Source organism: Ictidomys tridecemlineatus, chromosome 6 (assembly GCF_052094955.1).
Source record: "Ictidomys tridecemlineatus isolate mIctTri1 chromosome 6, mIctTri1.hap1, whole genome shotgun sequence".
In the NCBI taxonomy this organism is placed as follows: Eukaryota; Metazoa; Chordata; class Mammalia; order Rodentia; family Sciuridae; genus Ictidomys; species Ictidomys tridecemlineatus.
In genome coordinates, this window is record NC_135482.1 from 5903187 (window position 1) to 5918122 (window position 14936).

The following is a 14936-nucleotide window of genomic DNA, read 5'->3' on the forward strand; positions in this document are numbered from 1 at the left end:
GCATGCAGTTGGCCACCAACCCAGCAGTCAGTGATGGGTCTCTGTGGGTGTCATGGAGCCAGATGTCACCTGCTGAGCACCAGGATGCCCATTTCTCATGTGCATTCACATGTGACTGGTCAGGAAGGATAAGGCAGGGGCAAGGGCTAGATTCAGACATGTGGCTGAGGACCAAACTGCCGTAGTCTGGCTGGGCCAAATAACCAGGAGGTGACAAGCAACTTGAAGGTTGAAGCGAGAACTACTTTATTGCAAATGAACTCAACGGGAACTGAGCGAGAACTCAAAGTAGCGGGCACCCAATGTATTGGGAGCTGCTTCTCTGACAGACAGGAGAGGTACAAATACTTAACTAATTACACAATTATCAATAGATTAGTTCATAATGCATATAAGTGATACACAGTCCAGGTAAGTTCTGTAAGCAGCTTAAAGCAGAGGAATCCATTAATATGTACTTATTGATGCAGCAGTTTGTACAGTTTGTTGTGATAGCTATTGAAGAAGCTGTAGTAGCAGCAGCAGAAACAGCAACAGCTGTGATGATGGTAGTTGTAATTCCTTCTTCCTGTAACTTGCATATGGGTTTGAAGGTATTCCCACAAGTAAGCCTCAAGGTTTTTTTTACATTTGAAATAGACCTTAATGGTGCTCCTTATTCATTAGCCTCCAGTTGTGGGAGAACCATTGTGGAAGATGTAAGGATAGCCAAACTGGAGTTCTGGATACCAGCTGTTATGGATTTGAGCCAAATCATCTCCTTTTTGGTTTGTAGAAATCATTTTAGTTAGTCTCTCTGGAACCCAAATTGGCTGCTGTTCTTCCTGTGGAAACACACAAACAAACCCCCGACTCCAGGCAATCACTGGGTCAGAAACTTTAACGATAATAACTGGAAGCTGATGCAGCTGTGGTGAAAGCTGTAAAATACCAAAGCATCTGAAGGTAAATGCCATCACCATAATGGAAAACTGGAGTTCTGGATCATCCCGTGGCAGGACCTGCAGCAAATAGGGAAAAACTGACGATTCATTAGTTATTGGCATTGGAAATGGCCAAACTTCAGGGGCGTCCTCCGCTGGTGGCCGAAGCGTCCCTGGGCAGCCCCATGGTGGGGAGCAGGGAAGAGCCTGTGGCAACCACCAGCTGGAAGGTCCCTGTTGCACCACAACCGGCTTGCGTATGCGGCAGCCACCCCGCCGTGCCGCCTCACGCACCCTCCGGTAACGAAAAGTATTCAGTAGCAGCCTTTGGTTGCAACTCCTTCCCTGGTAGTCCTTCCTCCTCTGAACTTTCTTCCTCTTTCTGACTGGAGTTCCTGGGCTTTTATCAACGTGTGCCCTAACTGTTCTTGGTTTTCCTGGGGTGCCTCTTTCCTTCAGCAATTTACTCAACACCCTTTCGGCTTGATTTTCACCAACTTCTGATCCCATAATTCCGTAACAAAGGCAACACAACACACCAAGACAAAACAAAACAAAAACACACTGTATCAATTTTTTCCATTTTCTTGAAATAGCCATCCGTCCTCTCGCCCTATCTGTTCCCCAGGGGCGAGCAGCTTTCCTCCTGTCCTATCTATTTCTAGGGACGGGCAGCTTTCATTGTCACTTACCCCTGAGCATCCCTGAGTTCCCCTGTACGGGCCACCATTTGCCGCAGTCCAGCTGGGCCAAATAACCAGGAGGTGACAAGGAACTTGAAGGATGAAGCGGGAACTACTTTATTGCAAGTGAACTCAGCGGGAACTGAGCAAGAACTCAAAGTAGTGGGCACCCAAGGTGCCGGAGCCGCTTCTCTGCCAGAGAGCAGAGGTCTATATACCTAACTAATTACACACAGCTTGACTCAATTAACACCATCTAGATACACCAGTCAGCCAATAAAGAATCCTCATCCTCTTAATGGCTCGCTGGTGTTGCTTCACAACCACTCCTCCTGGCATACTGCCAGGCACCATCTTGACTTGATTTGCATCCCCAACACCAAACAGAGCCAGGGGCATCTCAGAACAATGTGGCAGTGACAAGACTGGTTTATTGAACATCAGAGCCCCGTCTGGAGGCAGGGTTGGGGTCTGCACCTCCTCTAGCGGGGCTCAGCACACAGTTGGTAGGGGGACGGGGTCACCATGGTACCAAACACGCCATAGTCGCTGGGCTGGGCTTGTCCAGGGGGCACCGAGAAGCTAAAGCGCTGCAGGAGGCAGGTGAAGAAGAGGAAGAGCTCCATGCGGGCCAGGGGCTCCCCGAGGCATGCTCGGCGGCCTGTAGGGGGGCACAGGCTCAGTCAGCCTGTCCCTGGCCTCCACCCCTCCAAGGAGCCCTGGGGAGGGACAGGGAGGCCCCACAGGTACCTGCTGAGAAAGGCATGAAGGCCTCCCGCTTCACAAAGTGGCCCTGGGCATCCAGGAAGTGTCCAGGGTGAAAGTGGAGGGGCTTCTCCCAGACGGTCTCATCCTTCAGCACAGACGACAGGTTGGTGATGAGCATCGTCCCCTGGAGGAGATGCCTGCCATGAGCAGGGACTGGGAGGGGGATGTCAGACCTGACCACTGAACCAGGCTGGGCAGACTCTAGTTGGTCCACACTGAACCCTTGGAAGTAACTCTCAGAGCCACAGACTCTCAGCATCCTTTGTGGACATGATGGCAGAGCCAGGTGACAAGGGCCCTGTTGACACCCATACTAACCTCTGTCCCTGAGCACTGCAGTTGCTACAACTATCTGAGGCACGTTTTACTCTACTTCCCCCCAACAACCTGGGCTCTGTGGTTCTGCGCTGCCCTGGCGGGTTCTCTGCTTCCCAGACCCACTCAGGCTGGGCCAGGTGGTGCCAGGGGAACTGGGAATCAGGGGAACTAGATGCCAGTCCTCCTTCCCCTGGCAGTGTCCATGCTGGGCCACTAGCTTATTGGTCACTCGGAGCTTGGGAGGAGGGCCCAGGCCTACCTTGGGGATGAAGAAGCCCTGCAACTCAATGTCACGGGTTGTTGAGTGGGGTAGACCTAGAGGGACAAGGTCTCCAAAACGCTGCACCTCGTGAATCACAGCCATGGTGAAGGGCATGCGGTCCCGGTCCCCCATCTCTGGCTGCCGCACCTGCCCTATCACTTCATCAATCTCCTGTTGGACTCGGCCTGGACAGAGAAGCAACCCCACAGTATGTCAGCACCCAGGGGCCTGCACTCTGTCCCTCTCCTATCTCAGGGCTGTGTCCAGCTTAGCAGGATATCAGGCTTATTGGGGACTGGGTCAGCTTATGCTGGGTGACACAGGTGTCCCACTTAAGATGAGGGGACCTTTTGTCTCGAAGCTCTCCCTCCCTATCCCAGCTCACGCTGTACGTCCGGGTGCAGGATCATGAGCAGGAGGGCCCAGGCCAGCGTGGTCGAAGTAGTCACCATCCCTGCGGAGAACAGGTTAGACACCACGATGCGCAGGTTCTCATCATTGAAGCTGCTCTCAGGGTTCCCCTTGGCCTGTGCAGAGGCAGACACAGTGGGCTCAGGAGCCGAGGAAGAAAGTCACCAAATGACCTCCCAGTCTACACCCATCAGACCAGGTGCTGGGTGACGGGGCACCACATTGCCCATTCTCGGGCCTCACAGGACCCTCAGCCCAGGTCCCCTAGCCCGGCTCAGGCAGCCCCACCTCACCTTCTCCACCTTTGCCAGGAAGGCGTCAGTCAGGTCTCGCGGTGGCTGGGCTGGGTCCCAGGTCATCCTGTGCTCCTCCAACAGCTCATCCACCATGGCCATGAAGGCCTTCTGTGCAGGGAAGACCCTGCCAGGCAGCCCTGGGATGCGCAGGAGCACTGGGACCGCATTCAGCACCTGTGACAGCCACAGAGGGGACCTGGGTCCTTCCTGTGCTCCTCTCTCTCCTGGACAACACTCAGGTCACAGCCTCCTCTAGGGTGGACTCGGGCCTGCCTGTCCCACCCAGTGACCAGCTCCCTCCCCAGAGCCAGACTCCAAGCTCTCTGCTGGCCTGGGCTGCCGGAAGGAGCAGCCCACCATGGGAATCTCGAGCTTGTGTGTTAGCTGGACAGTGGGCACAGGCTCATTTTCCTCTCCTGGAGCCCTCTGACCCTGGCCCACCTGTCCTGCTACTGTTTGAGATGTGCTCACCTCCGGGCCTTTCCTCTTACAGTGTCCTCTCCAGGATGCCCTCTCCCATCGCCCCTGCATGCTAACCCTGCTGGGAGTCTTGGTTGCACAGAATTGTCCCTGGATAGTCCCCTGAACTCCTCACCATGGGCACCAAGGCAAACTCTTCCTTTAGCATGTCCTCCATAATGTCCAGTATCTTGGCCATGCGCTGGTCATCATACTCAAAGCGGTGGGCGTAGATGAGGGAGGAGATCACGTTGCACACTGCTCTGTTCAGCAGGGTCTTGGGGCTAAAGGGGCATCCTGGGAGGGGCCAGGCCAGGCATGGTGTGGCCCTGCCTCCCAGGCCTGCCCATCTCATCCCTGCTGTGTCCCTCAGCCCATCACTTACCAGCCTTGTTGGCAAAGGCTGTACAGAGGCAGCTGGCCTCCTCAGTCACCCACTGCTCCAGGGACTTCTTGCCCTGCTCCAGGGACTTCTTGCCCAGGCCAAAATTGCGCATGGTGGACACAGTGAAGCGCCGCTGCTCACGCCAGGCAGGTCCATAGGCTACCATGACCACCCCTGGGAATGGCAGGGACAGTTTGTGAGACTTACCTGCCCTACCCTTCTCCTCCCCTGATGTCACAGGATTCCTCCTCTACTCAGTCAGGACACAAGCATCTCTGGCTTTTCTCTGTAGGCTGGTATGTCCACCCCTGTAGGTCCTGAAGTCACTGATCCCTATTTCCAGGTATCAGCCGCCCACACGCATCCATCCCCCAGTTTTCCATTTCTTCTGCTGCTGAAATTTACCTTGAGACCGTGGTCCGAAGCCCAGGTGCTCATAGATGGGCCTCCACGGGCGGACAGAGGTGTCCTCACTGTGGTTCACCAGCGCCTCCCGCACAGCGGCCAGCCCATTGAGCACAATGACAGGCTTCCAGGCCAGCTGCAGGCTGAACACGTCACCAAAACGGAACCGCATCTGTAGGCAAAAGGGCCACGTATTTGTCCAGCTGAACTCTCTGCTGGGCTGCAGACCTTTGACTCACCACAAAAGACCCAGGGACTCTGCAGTGTGCCAACTCCGGGAAGAGACAAGGTATTGACATGTGGGAACATGAGGCTGGGAGTCACACCCTGTAAAGTGGACTAACTCAGTTCGGATCCAACTTTCTGGACGCAGCAACAAGGACTTTGCCAATCAGGATATTGTCAGTGGTGACCACTAGTGGCCCACTGTACAGAGCAGGAGACAGGGTCACAGAGGGGAGCAGTGAGGCGCAAGTCCCCAGCACAGAAAAGTTGAAGTGGTCTCTGTCCACCTGTGTCCACCTCCAGTTCCTGACTGACGAGCTCTCAGGACCCTGGCTCCTCCCCCATCCCCAAGACCTTTCCCTCTGATGGAATCACAAGGGACTGGGACCTACACAATTTATACCTGTCCACCTGGATCCCAAACCCACTGCCAAGTCCAGTCCCACCCCCTGGTGTTTGTCCTCCCACACTTTTTTTCTTGGAAAGTTGAAAGTGTCCTCGGGCTCTGCCATGCCCTCTTCTAGGACGCCTCTCAGACCTGCTTCCTTTTAGGGCACAGCTCCGGGTCCACCTGTGGCTTCACCCTCCACCCACCCATCTCTGTTGCTGGAGGGACACCAGAGCCTCCACAGTGACCACCATAAACTCTTTTACCTTTTTGTGCGCATTGGATTGGGTACAAGGGACTAAACCCAAGGGCACTTAACCACTGAGTTACATTCCCAGCCCGTTTTATTTTTTTTTATTTTGAGATAAGGTCTCACTAAGTTGCTGAGTGTGGGGAGTCACTCTGGAAATGCACCCCTTTAAGGCTTCTCTGTGTTTGTGTGCTTTCTTTGCAGTTTTCTTAAGTTATTGGAATAGTCAGATTTTTGTGATCCCAGCATTAGGTCGCCACCTTAGGATAGTTGGCGATAGTTGAGTCTACCTGGAACTTGCAATCCTCCTGCCTCAGCTACCTGAGATGCTGGGATCACAGGTGTGCCCCACCAAACCTGGCTCTTTTACCTTTTGTAAGGAGCTGGGCATGTTCTGGAAGTCAATCTGCAGCAGGTTGCCCAGCCCAGGCAGTGGCAGGGGGCCTGGCGGGTAGCGTGCAGCCCAGAGTTGGCGCCGGTGCATCAGGTCTACCAGGAGCAGGAAGACGGCCACGGCCACACTCAGGGCCCACAGTGCATCCCCGGTGAGCAGCCCCATGGCTGCCGTGCTGTCCTCGAGCTCCTCTGGCACACCCCGCTCTCCTGGCCACTCTAGGACCTGGGGCCAGGGAGGACAGTCTTGTTACACCCTGGGCACTTGACTGCCTGGGCCCTTCCCTTACAAAGGAGCTGAGGCTGCCCTTTGCCCTCTGCCTGGAGCCAACACACTCTGTTGACTGTGCAGGCAGAGAGTGCAGGGAGGGGCCAGGGCAGGGGCAGCCTCCCAGGCCCTTGGCCCTCCTGCCCTCTCCAGGTGACACCCAGGGGAGGGCATGGAGACAGGGAATCACCCCCGTCCCTGCACCTTACCCTCTGAAGGAGGCCCAGGCTCATCACAGCACCAAGGTGTGCCTTGAGCTGCCCTCCACTCCTCACAGGGCCCCCTCCCTGACGTGGCCACGCCTCCCCTGAGCACTGCCCCTCCTTCCTTGCCTCCCCTCCCTCTCCACAGGGCCTTCAACTCACCTTTGCCATGCACACCAGCCTGGGTCCTCCATGAGGTCATGGTGATCAGAGGACCACGGGACAGGAGCACAGGTGGACCAAGCTCTCCAGGGGAACGAGGTTCTCCACGGGGATTAGACAATTCCCAGCTGCTGGAATGAAATAGGGCAGGTCACCTTAGAAAGGAAGAGGCTGGCTGTGGTTTATGGTTCTAGAGGTTCCAGGCCTCAGTGCGGGTGGTGGGTTCCTCTGGCCCAGTCCCAGTGACCCACGTGGAGAGAGTCAGGAAGACTGGGCCACTGATCTCCCTCTGACAAAGCCCCCAGGATTCAATCCCTGGGCTGCCTGTCAGGGGCTTACCTAAGGCAGATGACTCTCCAAAGTTCCACTTTAATCTCTGTGGTCAGATAAGTTTCCATCCCTTCAGAACTTACAGGGGAACTGAATTTTAACAGAGGACATGCAACCCTTACCCAAACTACAGCAGTGCTGGTTCCTCTCCCACTGCACACTAGACATGCACACTCAGTGACACACACACACTCACTCACACACCCACCATGCCACCCAAGCTCAGGCCTGGGCACGCTCTCCACAGGCACAGCCCAGCACCAGCAGCCTGGTTCTCAGTGACGTGACGTTGCCTGGAACAGACTCTCCAGCCTGGAGACTGCTGCCAGGGAGCCTCAGGCCCCGTCTGGCTCACTGCCCAGCCCGCATTCCTGGGCTCTGGCCTGACACTGGCAGCTCTCAACTGGGTGTCAGCAGGCCACAGGGGGGTGGTGCGCTCACTAGTCTCCTGACCCACCAGTGGGTAGAGCCAGAAGCCCCTTCCCAAGCCTGAATAGCTCCCTCCAGCCTCTTCCTGAGGGACAGTCCTCGCTGCTCTGGCCTCTAAGGTTGTGAGTCGAAATCACATACTAATGTAATTGAGGCTCCTTCCTTTGTGGGGAGTCCCTTCTTGCTGCTTCAAAATTCTCTAGGCTTTTGATAGATGGATTATGGTGTGTACAGATGTGCATCTCTTGGAGGTTATCCTACATGGGCGTCCTTGAACCTCTTAAGTGTGTATGCACATGGGGGCAACTCCAGAACGCCTCTGGTTCCTGCTCATATTTCTCCACCATTAATGATATTGTTGGGCCTTCAGCTTCCCTTTTAGCTCATGGAACAGAGCTCATGAGCTCATTTAAAGTCTTTGTCTACCAACTCTGTACCTGTGCCACACATTGTGTGGGGAGAATTGGGTACTGTCTGCCTGACTCCACTGGGGGTTGGGCTGAGTTTTAGTGATGAAGAGTGCTCAATTCTAAGTGAACAGGGAAGCTTTGGGAGGACTTGGGACGACAGGCCCAAGAATACATTGTTGTGTGTGACTTTCTATGCTGATACCATGCTATTTTGATTGCTATAGATTTCAGTATATTGTGGGCGCACACACACACACACACACACACACACACACACACACAGGGAACCTCCATCTTTGTTCTTTTGTGCTTTTTTTTTGTATGAAGATTTGAACCCAGAGGCACTTAAACCACTGAGCCACCTTCCCAGCCTTTCTTATATTTTTTTTAAAGAGAGAAATTTTTAAATATATTTTTTAGTTTTCAGTGGACACAATGTCTTTATTTTATTTTTATGTGGTGCTGAGGATCGAACCCAGTGCTCGGCGCATGCCAGGTGAGCGCGCTACTGCTTGAGCCACATCCCCAGCCCCTTTCTTATATTTTGAGACAAGGTCTCACCAAGTTGCTTAGGGCCTTGCTAAGTTGCTGTGGCTGGCCTCAAACTTGCAATTCTCTGCCTCAGCCTCCTCTGAGTTGCTGCTAAGGATGCTTGGCTTTATCTTTCTTCTTTTAGTATAGACCACAACTTTCTTCTTTATTATTCAGCCATAAATATCCTATTAGTTGAAGCAGACTGGATGGAACTGGAGCACATTATGAAAAGTGAAATAAACCAGACACCGAAAGACAAATACTGAGTATTCTTCTCAGGCAGATGCTAAAAACAGCCAATCTAAATGTATAATAGTCATCACTAGAGACTGGGAAGGTAGCAGGAAGGCAGAGAGGGAGAGCTGATGATAGGTACCAAAACATCCTTACATAGAAGTCGGTAGGTTCTAGTGTTCTACAGCACATAGATTATAGTTCACAATAACCTATAGTTCATATAGCTATGAAGAACCGGAAGTAATTACAAGGAAATGGAAACATTAATTACCCTGATGTGATCAGTATACCTGTGTTGAAATTACACGTTGCCTGATATTTACAATTATTATGTTAATAAAAATTTTAATGTCTAAATGTATGGAATGCTAATTAATTATCCTGATTTGGTCATTATACATTTTATACACCTGTTGAATTATCACCCTGTGCTCCATAAACATGCACAGTTATACAAAAGAGCCATTAATGGAAACTGACCCTGATGTTGAAGTTGTTACCAGAGTTCATTTACAGGGGCCGGGGTTGTGGCTCAGCGGTAGAGCACTTGCCTAGTGCATGCGGGGGGGGGGGGGGGGGGGGAGGATGGGTTCCATCCTTAGCACCAGGTAACAATAAATAAAATAAAGGTATTGTGTCCAACTACCACTAAAAAATAAATATTAAAAAAGTTCATTTACATACATTCAGAGCTATTAGAAAAAATATCTAAAGAATGAAAGGAAGAATATTACTTAGAATTAAAGAGAATAAAATCATGGCATTTGGAGGTAAATGGACGGTGTTGGAGAAGATAGCCAATCCCCAAAAACCAAATGCCAAATGTTTTCTCTGATATAAGAAGGCTGATTCATAGTGGAGTTGGGAGGAATAGACAAACTCTAGAGAGGGCAGAGGGGTGGGAGGGGAAGGGAGGGGGCATGGGGTTAGAAATGATGGTGGAATGTGATGGACATCATTATCCAAAATATATGTATAAAGACACGAATTGGTGTGAATACACTTTGTACACAACCAGAGATATGAAAAATTGTGCTCTGTATGTGTAATATGAATTATAATGCATTCTGCTGTGATATGTAAATTTTTAAAAAATTAATTTAAAAAAAGAATTAAAGGAAAGTATGTAAATGTATGTTACCTAAGTAACAAGATGGAAATTAAAAAGGGCATTTCAAAAATGACATCAGCAAAATAGCTAACCAGAGGTGCCACACATGTTCCCTTCCACCAGAACTAAAACAAACAAAAAAACCAAACAAACCAAAACAAAAAAAGAACCAAAACACACAAAACAACAGATGGTACACAGGAGTGTTTGAGGCAGTGCGCTAGAGTGCGGCAGGGAGGTGGCAGGGACATTGAGCAGCCCAGAGATGTGTGATGGTCTTGGGAAGAAAGGAACTAAGCACATAGCACCCACCTTTCATCCCCTGAGGGACTTCACATGGCAGGGCCAGAGTGAGTGGCAGGTGCCCAGCAGTCCCCACGGCTGCTGTGGATACCCAAAGCTTCTGCTGCAGGAGAAACCTGCAGCCCTCAGACCCGGAGCTCAGTTCTAGAAACTTCTGGGTCACCAAACTATTGCATTGCCCCCACAGAAAGATTCCAACCCATTCTGTGCCCCCGCCTCCCAGGCCTTTGCTGTACAGTGCCATCTTGAGACCCTACCTATCCAGGGTCCTGTGAGGCAGCCGACAGCCTGCCTTCAGCCACTCAGCCAGCCCTGAACCAGTTGGATGGCCCTGCCCACCCTCTCCTGGCCCTGGGAGACACCAAGGCAGTCTACCCTGAATGGCTAGCTCCTCGAGGTCTCTGGGGATATAGGACAGCAGCACTGGGCAGTAGCCTCCAGCTGACTTGGAAATAGCCAGGCAGCCTTTCCTTCTTGCCCTTGCCACTGGGCAGCAGCCAGACAGCCCTCCCGAGTGGGTCTGCCCACCAAGGGCCCTAGAATGCTGCTGTATGTTACTCCCCATCCTCCTGTGACCCCTGTAGCCCCTTCCACCCCGCCCCAGGAAGCAGATGGTAGCCTATTTTTGGAAACAGCCTGCTTGGGTCTTGAGAAGCAGACATGTGGCCCCGCCCCTTCCCCAGCCTCAGAAAGCAGCTAGACAGCCCTCCCTGGGCAGGCAGCCTGCAGAGGTCCCAAACCAAATCACCTAAGCAGCCCTCAGACAATGAGAGGCACTTATCGGGGCCCAGTGGCATGGGCCCTGACACAGACAGGAGTCCCACCTGCTCCCTGTGCTGCACCTGCCTGGGCCCAGCAGGACAATGCTGGGATGAACTGATGGGCACCACACTCTGCTGCTGTCCCAGCTGCACCTTACTTGCATGGGCCGGTATATCAGAGTAGCCCTGACCTCGTGTGGCCCGCAGATATTGACAGGTGCCCCACACCCTCTGTTGGGTTGACAGTGCCCAGAGCCACCCACCAATCAGCTCCATCTGAGAAGCTGCATCCCAGATGATGGTCCAGTCTCACAGGTTCCTGCAGCCTTGGCCTCTCAGATACCCTAGTGCCTATGTTGATCACAACTGACTAAGCTACACAGACTCCAAACTACCCCCAAAGCAAAGCCACCACAGCCTATCCAACCAGCACCCCGAGTTGCTGTTTCTAGGAGGATGTCTTTTACTATAAAAGCCACCCTATAAACTTGGTAGAGGCAACAGATACCAACATTAGGACAAAGAAACATGAAAACATGGTTACATCATGCATTCAAAGAAGCCTTCAAAGGAACACAAATAACTCTTTAGCAGGAGACCCCCCCCACCAAAAAAAAAAAAGGAAATTGAAGAGTTGACTGATAATGAATTCACCAAAAATGATTTTAAGGAAATGTAATGAGATATAAGAAAATATAGGAAGACCACACAATGAAACCTGGAGGACAATTGTGGATGGAGTCAAGAAATTGAGCAAAGAAAGACCATGAAAAAGAACCAAACAAAAACCTTGAAGATAAATCTATAAATAAAATAGAAATACTGTTGAGAGGCTGGAGATTTAGTTCAGTGGACAGAGCGCTTGCCTTGCATGCACAAGGCCTTGGGTTCAATCCCAGCACCACAAAAACAAAACAAAACAAAAAAGCAAAACCAACCAAAACAAAACAAAAATACTGCCGAGAGTCTCAACAGCCCCTGGACAAGGAGGAGAAGGAATTTCTGAAGATAGGTCTTATTAAATAATCCAGTCAGAAAAAAAAGAAAAAAGGAGAAAACCTGCAAGGTTCATGGTACACCATCCTGTGTACATTATGAGTGCCCAAGAAAGGAAAGCCTGCCAGGCATGATAGTGCACACCTGTACTCCCAGGGATTTGGGATGCGAAGGGAGGAGAATCTCAAGTTGGAGGACATCCTCAGCAACTTAATGAGGCTCTAAGCAACTTAGTGGAGCTCTAAGCAACTTAGTGAGGCCTGTTTCAAAATTTTAAAAGAAAGTAATAATAAGGGCTGGGGTTGTGACTCAGTGACAGAGTGCTTGCCTAGCATGTGTGAGGGAGGCACTGGGTTTAATTCTCAGCAATGCAAATATTGAATAAAATAAAGGTCCATCAATGTCTAAAATAAGTAATAAAAAGGGGGGAAAGGCATAGAAAATCTATTCAATGAAATACTTGCTGAGAAATTTCCAAATACTTGGGAAATATATGGACAACCAGGTCCAGGAAGCTCTAAGAGATTCAACCAAAAAACAAACAAACAAACATCTCTGAGATATAGTGTAGTCAAGAAAAAGAGAATTCTAAAACGCAAGAGAAAAGCATCAAATCACACATGAGGGATTCCTGGTTACAATAACAGCAGATTTCTCAACAAAATTCTTATAGTCAAGGAGAGAATGGGATGATATATTCAAAATTCTGAAAAAAACAAATGCCAACCGAGAATATTATACCCAACACAAAGCTATCCTCCAGAAAAGAAAACATCTTCCAAGACAAGCAAATACTAAGGTATTTCATTACCACCAAACTGACCCTGTAAAAAAAGGTTAAAGGAATCCTACACTAGAAGCAAAATCATGATAACTACCACCATGAAAACACTCACTAGTATAAAACTCACTAGTAGAGAAGATCAGTCAAACATCATTAATACAGAAAACCACCAAGCTACAAAGATGATCAGAAAAGGAACAAAGGATATGCAAAACAACCATAAAAATTTTAAAAAATTAAAAGTGTATCTTATCAATAACAACATTGATTATCAATGGATTAACTTCCTTCATTAATACAGACTAGATGGATGGATTTTTAAAACCCAGTGCTAGATCACCCATGGTACATTTTGTCAGTAAAGACACAGAACAAGATGAATGAATGGAAAAGATAAACCATGCAAATGGAAACTTCAAGTGAGAAGGAATAGCTACACTTAGAAAAAATAGGATTTAAGTCAAAAACTATAAAAAGAAGCCAGGCACAGTGGTGCACACCTGTAATCCCAGGGGCTGGGGACTGAGGCAGGAGGATCACAAGTTCAAAGCCAGCCTCAGCAACTTGGAGAGGTACTGAGCAACTCAGTGAGACCTTGGCTGTAAATAAAACACAAACAGACCTGGGGTGTGGCTCAGTGGTTAGGCACCTCTGGGTTCAATCCCTGGTACACACACACAAAAAAAAACAAACCTGTGAGACAAGGTTACTATAGGATGAAAAAGGGGTCATTTTATCAAGAAGAAATTACAGTTGTATGTGTGTGTGTGTGTGTGTGTGTGTGTGTGTGTGCGCGCCCATTTGTGCAAAACAAATATTATAAGACCTAAAAGAAGAGACAGACTCTAATACAACAACAATTGTTATTTCGACACCTCACTTTCATCAATGCAAAGCTCATTCAGACAAAAAATGAACACAATACAGCACTTGCCTTCTATGCTTGAGATCTAGCACCACCAAGAAGAAAAAATAAAAAAGATAGACCAAGAGGCTCTAACAGACGTTTACAGAACATTTCACCCAGCATCTGCAGAGTACATTCTTCTCATCACCAAGTGGAACATTCCCCAGGACAGACCATAGGATAGGCCACAAGGCAATTCTCAACCCATTTTTTAAAAAGGCAAAAACCATACCTGCAATCTTCTCAGACTACAATGGAATAAACCCAGAAATTAACAAGAACAACTTTGGAAATTGGATAGTTACATGAAAATCAAACAATATTTTCTTGAGTGACTAATGAATCAAGGAAGAAATCAAGGAAATTTGAAAATGTCTTGAATGAAAATTTAACATACCAAAACTTTCAGGCTACAGCAAAAGCAACATTAACAAGGAAATTTATATCAGTAAGCACCCACATCAAAAATGCTGAAAGATTTCAAATAAACAACCTAATGATGCAATTCAAAGAAACAGAACAAACCTAAACCCCTGAAAGATAAGAAATAATAGATTGCATACAAATAAATAAGACTAAAAAATACAAAAAATCCATGAAACTAAGATTTGATTTAAAAAATAAAGATACACAAAATTGATGAGGCTTCGGCTAGAGTACCTAACAAAAAGAAAAAACCTAAATACATAAAAACAAATGGGGCTGGGTTGTGGCTCAGCAGTAGACGCTCGCCTAGCACATGGTGAGGTGCTGGGTTCAATCCTCAGCACCACATAAAAAAAAATTCCTAGCACCCCCTGCCCCCTCAAAAAGAAGACAAGTAAAACAAGATTGAATCAATAATATATAATCTCCCAACAACAAATAACCCAGGGCCACATGGATAACTGCTTGATTTCACCAAACCTTTAAAGAATGAATACCAGTTCTTTTCAAATTATTCCAGAATTATTCCCGAGGCTTGCATAGTGGAGTGAACTGGAAGCCACGTGGGGACCCCGACTTGAGGAGTGCCCTGCCCCTCCACCTGTTGTGCTGCCACTCCAGGAACTGTTCAGCCTGCGGCTGTCCTGCAGTCTGCTGGTGGTGCTCAGTGGGCTTGGGCTTTGCACAAAGTGCTGGTGAACTAGGATGGGGCACCCGAGATAGACCACTGGTACCCATCTAGGAGCACCTTAACTTTGGGCCATGATCTCAAGGCAAATTGGAGATGGGGACAGGGTCTGGAGACTGGCTGGGTCCTGTGGACCAAAGCCAGAAAGAGTCCCAGGAATGGATGGGAGAGGAGGGCAAGGCAACAGCCTGTCAGGGGTGGTGGAGCGGGGCATGGGCCAG

General features: G+C 49.4%; 1 protein-coding gene across 2 annotated transcripts; it reads right to left on the reverse strand.

The window, feature by feature from the left end:
- Positions 1-2017: 2017 nt before the first annotated feature.
- On the reverse strand, positions 2018-7154 carry LOC101966766 (cytochrome P450 2D17). Of its 2 annotated transcripts, none has more exons than XM_078052647.1 (10): positions 6800-7154; positions 6144-6392; positions 4911-5082; positions 4506-4679; positions 4257-4417; positions 3659-3835; positions 3340-3481; positions 2952-3139; positions 2357-2498; positions 2018-2267 (listed from the first exon to the last, which is right to left on the reverse strand). In XM_078052647.1, the coding sequence occupies exons 1-10, from the start codon at positions 6806-6808 to the stop codon at positions 2089-2091; spliced, it is 1593 nt and encodes a 530-aa protein (XP_077908773.1). In that variant the 5' UTR covers positions 6809-7154; the 3' UTR covers positions 2018-2088. The 2 variants fall into 2 exon arrangements, with proteins under 2 accessions (XP_077908773.1, XP_077908772.1); XM_078052646.1 differs by lacking the exon at positions 6800-7154 and adding an exon at positions 6644-6682.
- Between the last annotated feature and the right edge of the window lie 7782 nt (positions 7155-14936).

Excerpts from the sequence above, each read along its gene's own strand:
- LOC101966766 (XM_078052646.1), bottom strand. The coding sequence starts at position 6,667 with ATGAGCCTGGGCCTCCTTCAGAGG. Across the intron at positions 4,418-4,505 it reads AGCCTTTGCCAACAAGGCTG|GATGCCCCTTTAGCCCCAAG; the intron begins GTAAGTGATGGG and ends GGCCCCTCCCAG. Across the intron at positions 3,140-3,339 it reads CCTGCACCCGGACGTACAGC|GCCGAGTCCAACAGGAGATT; the intron begins GTGAGCTGGGAT and ends TTCTCTGTCCAG.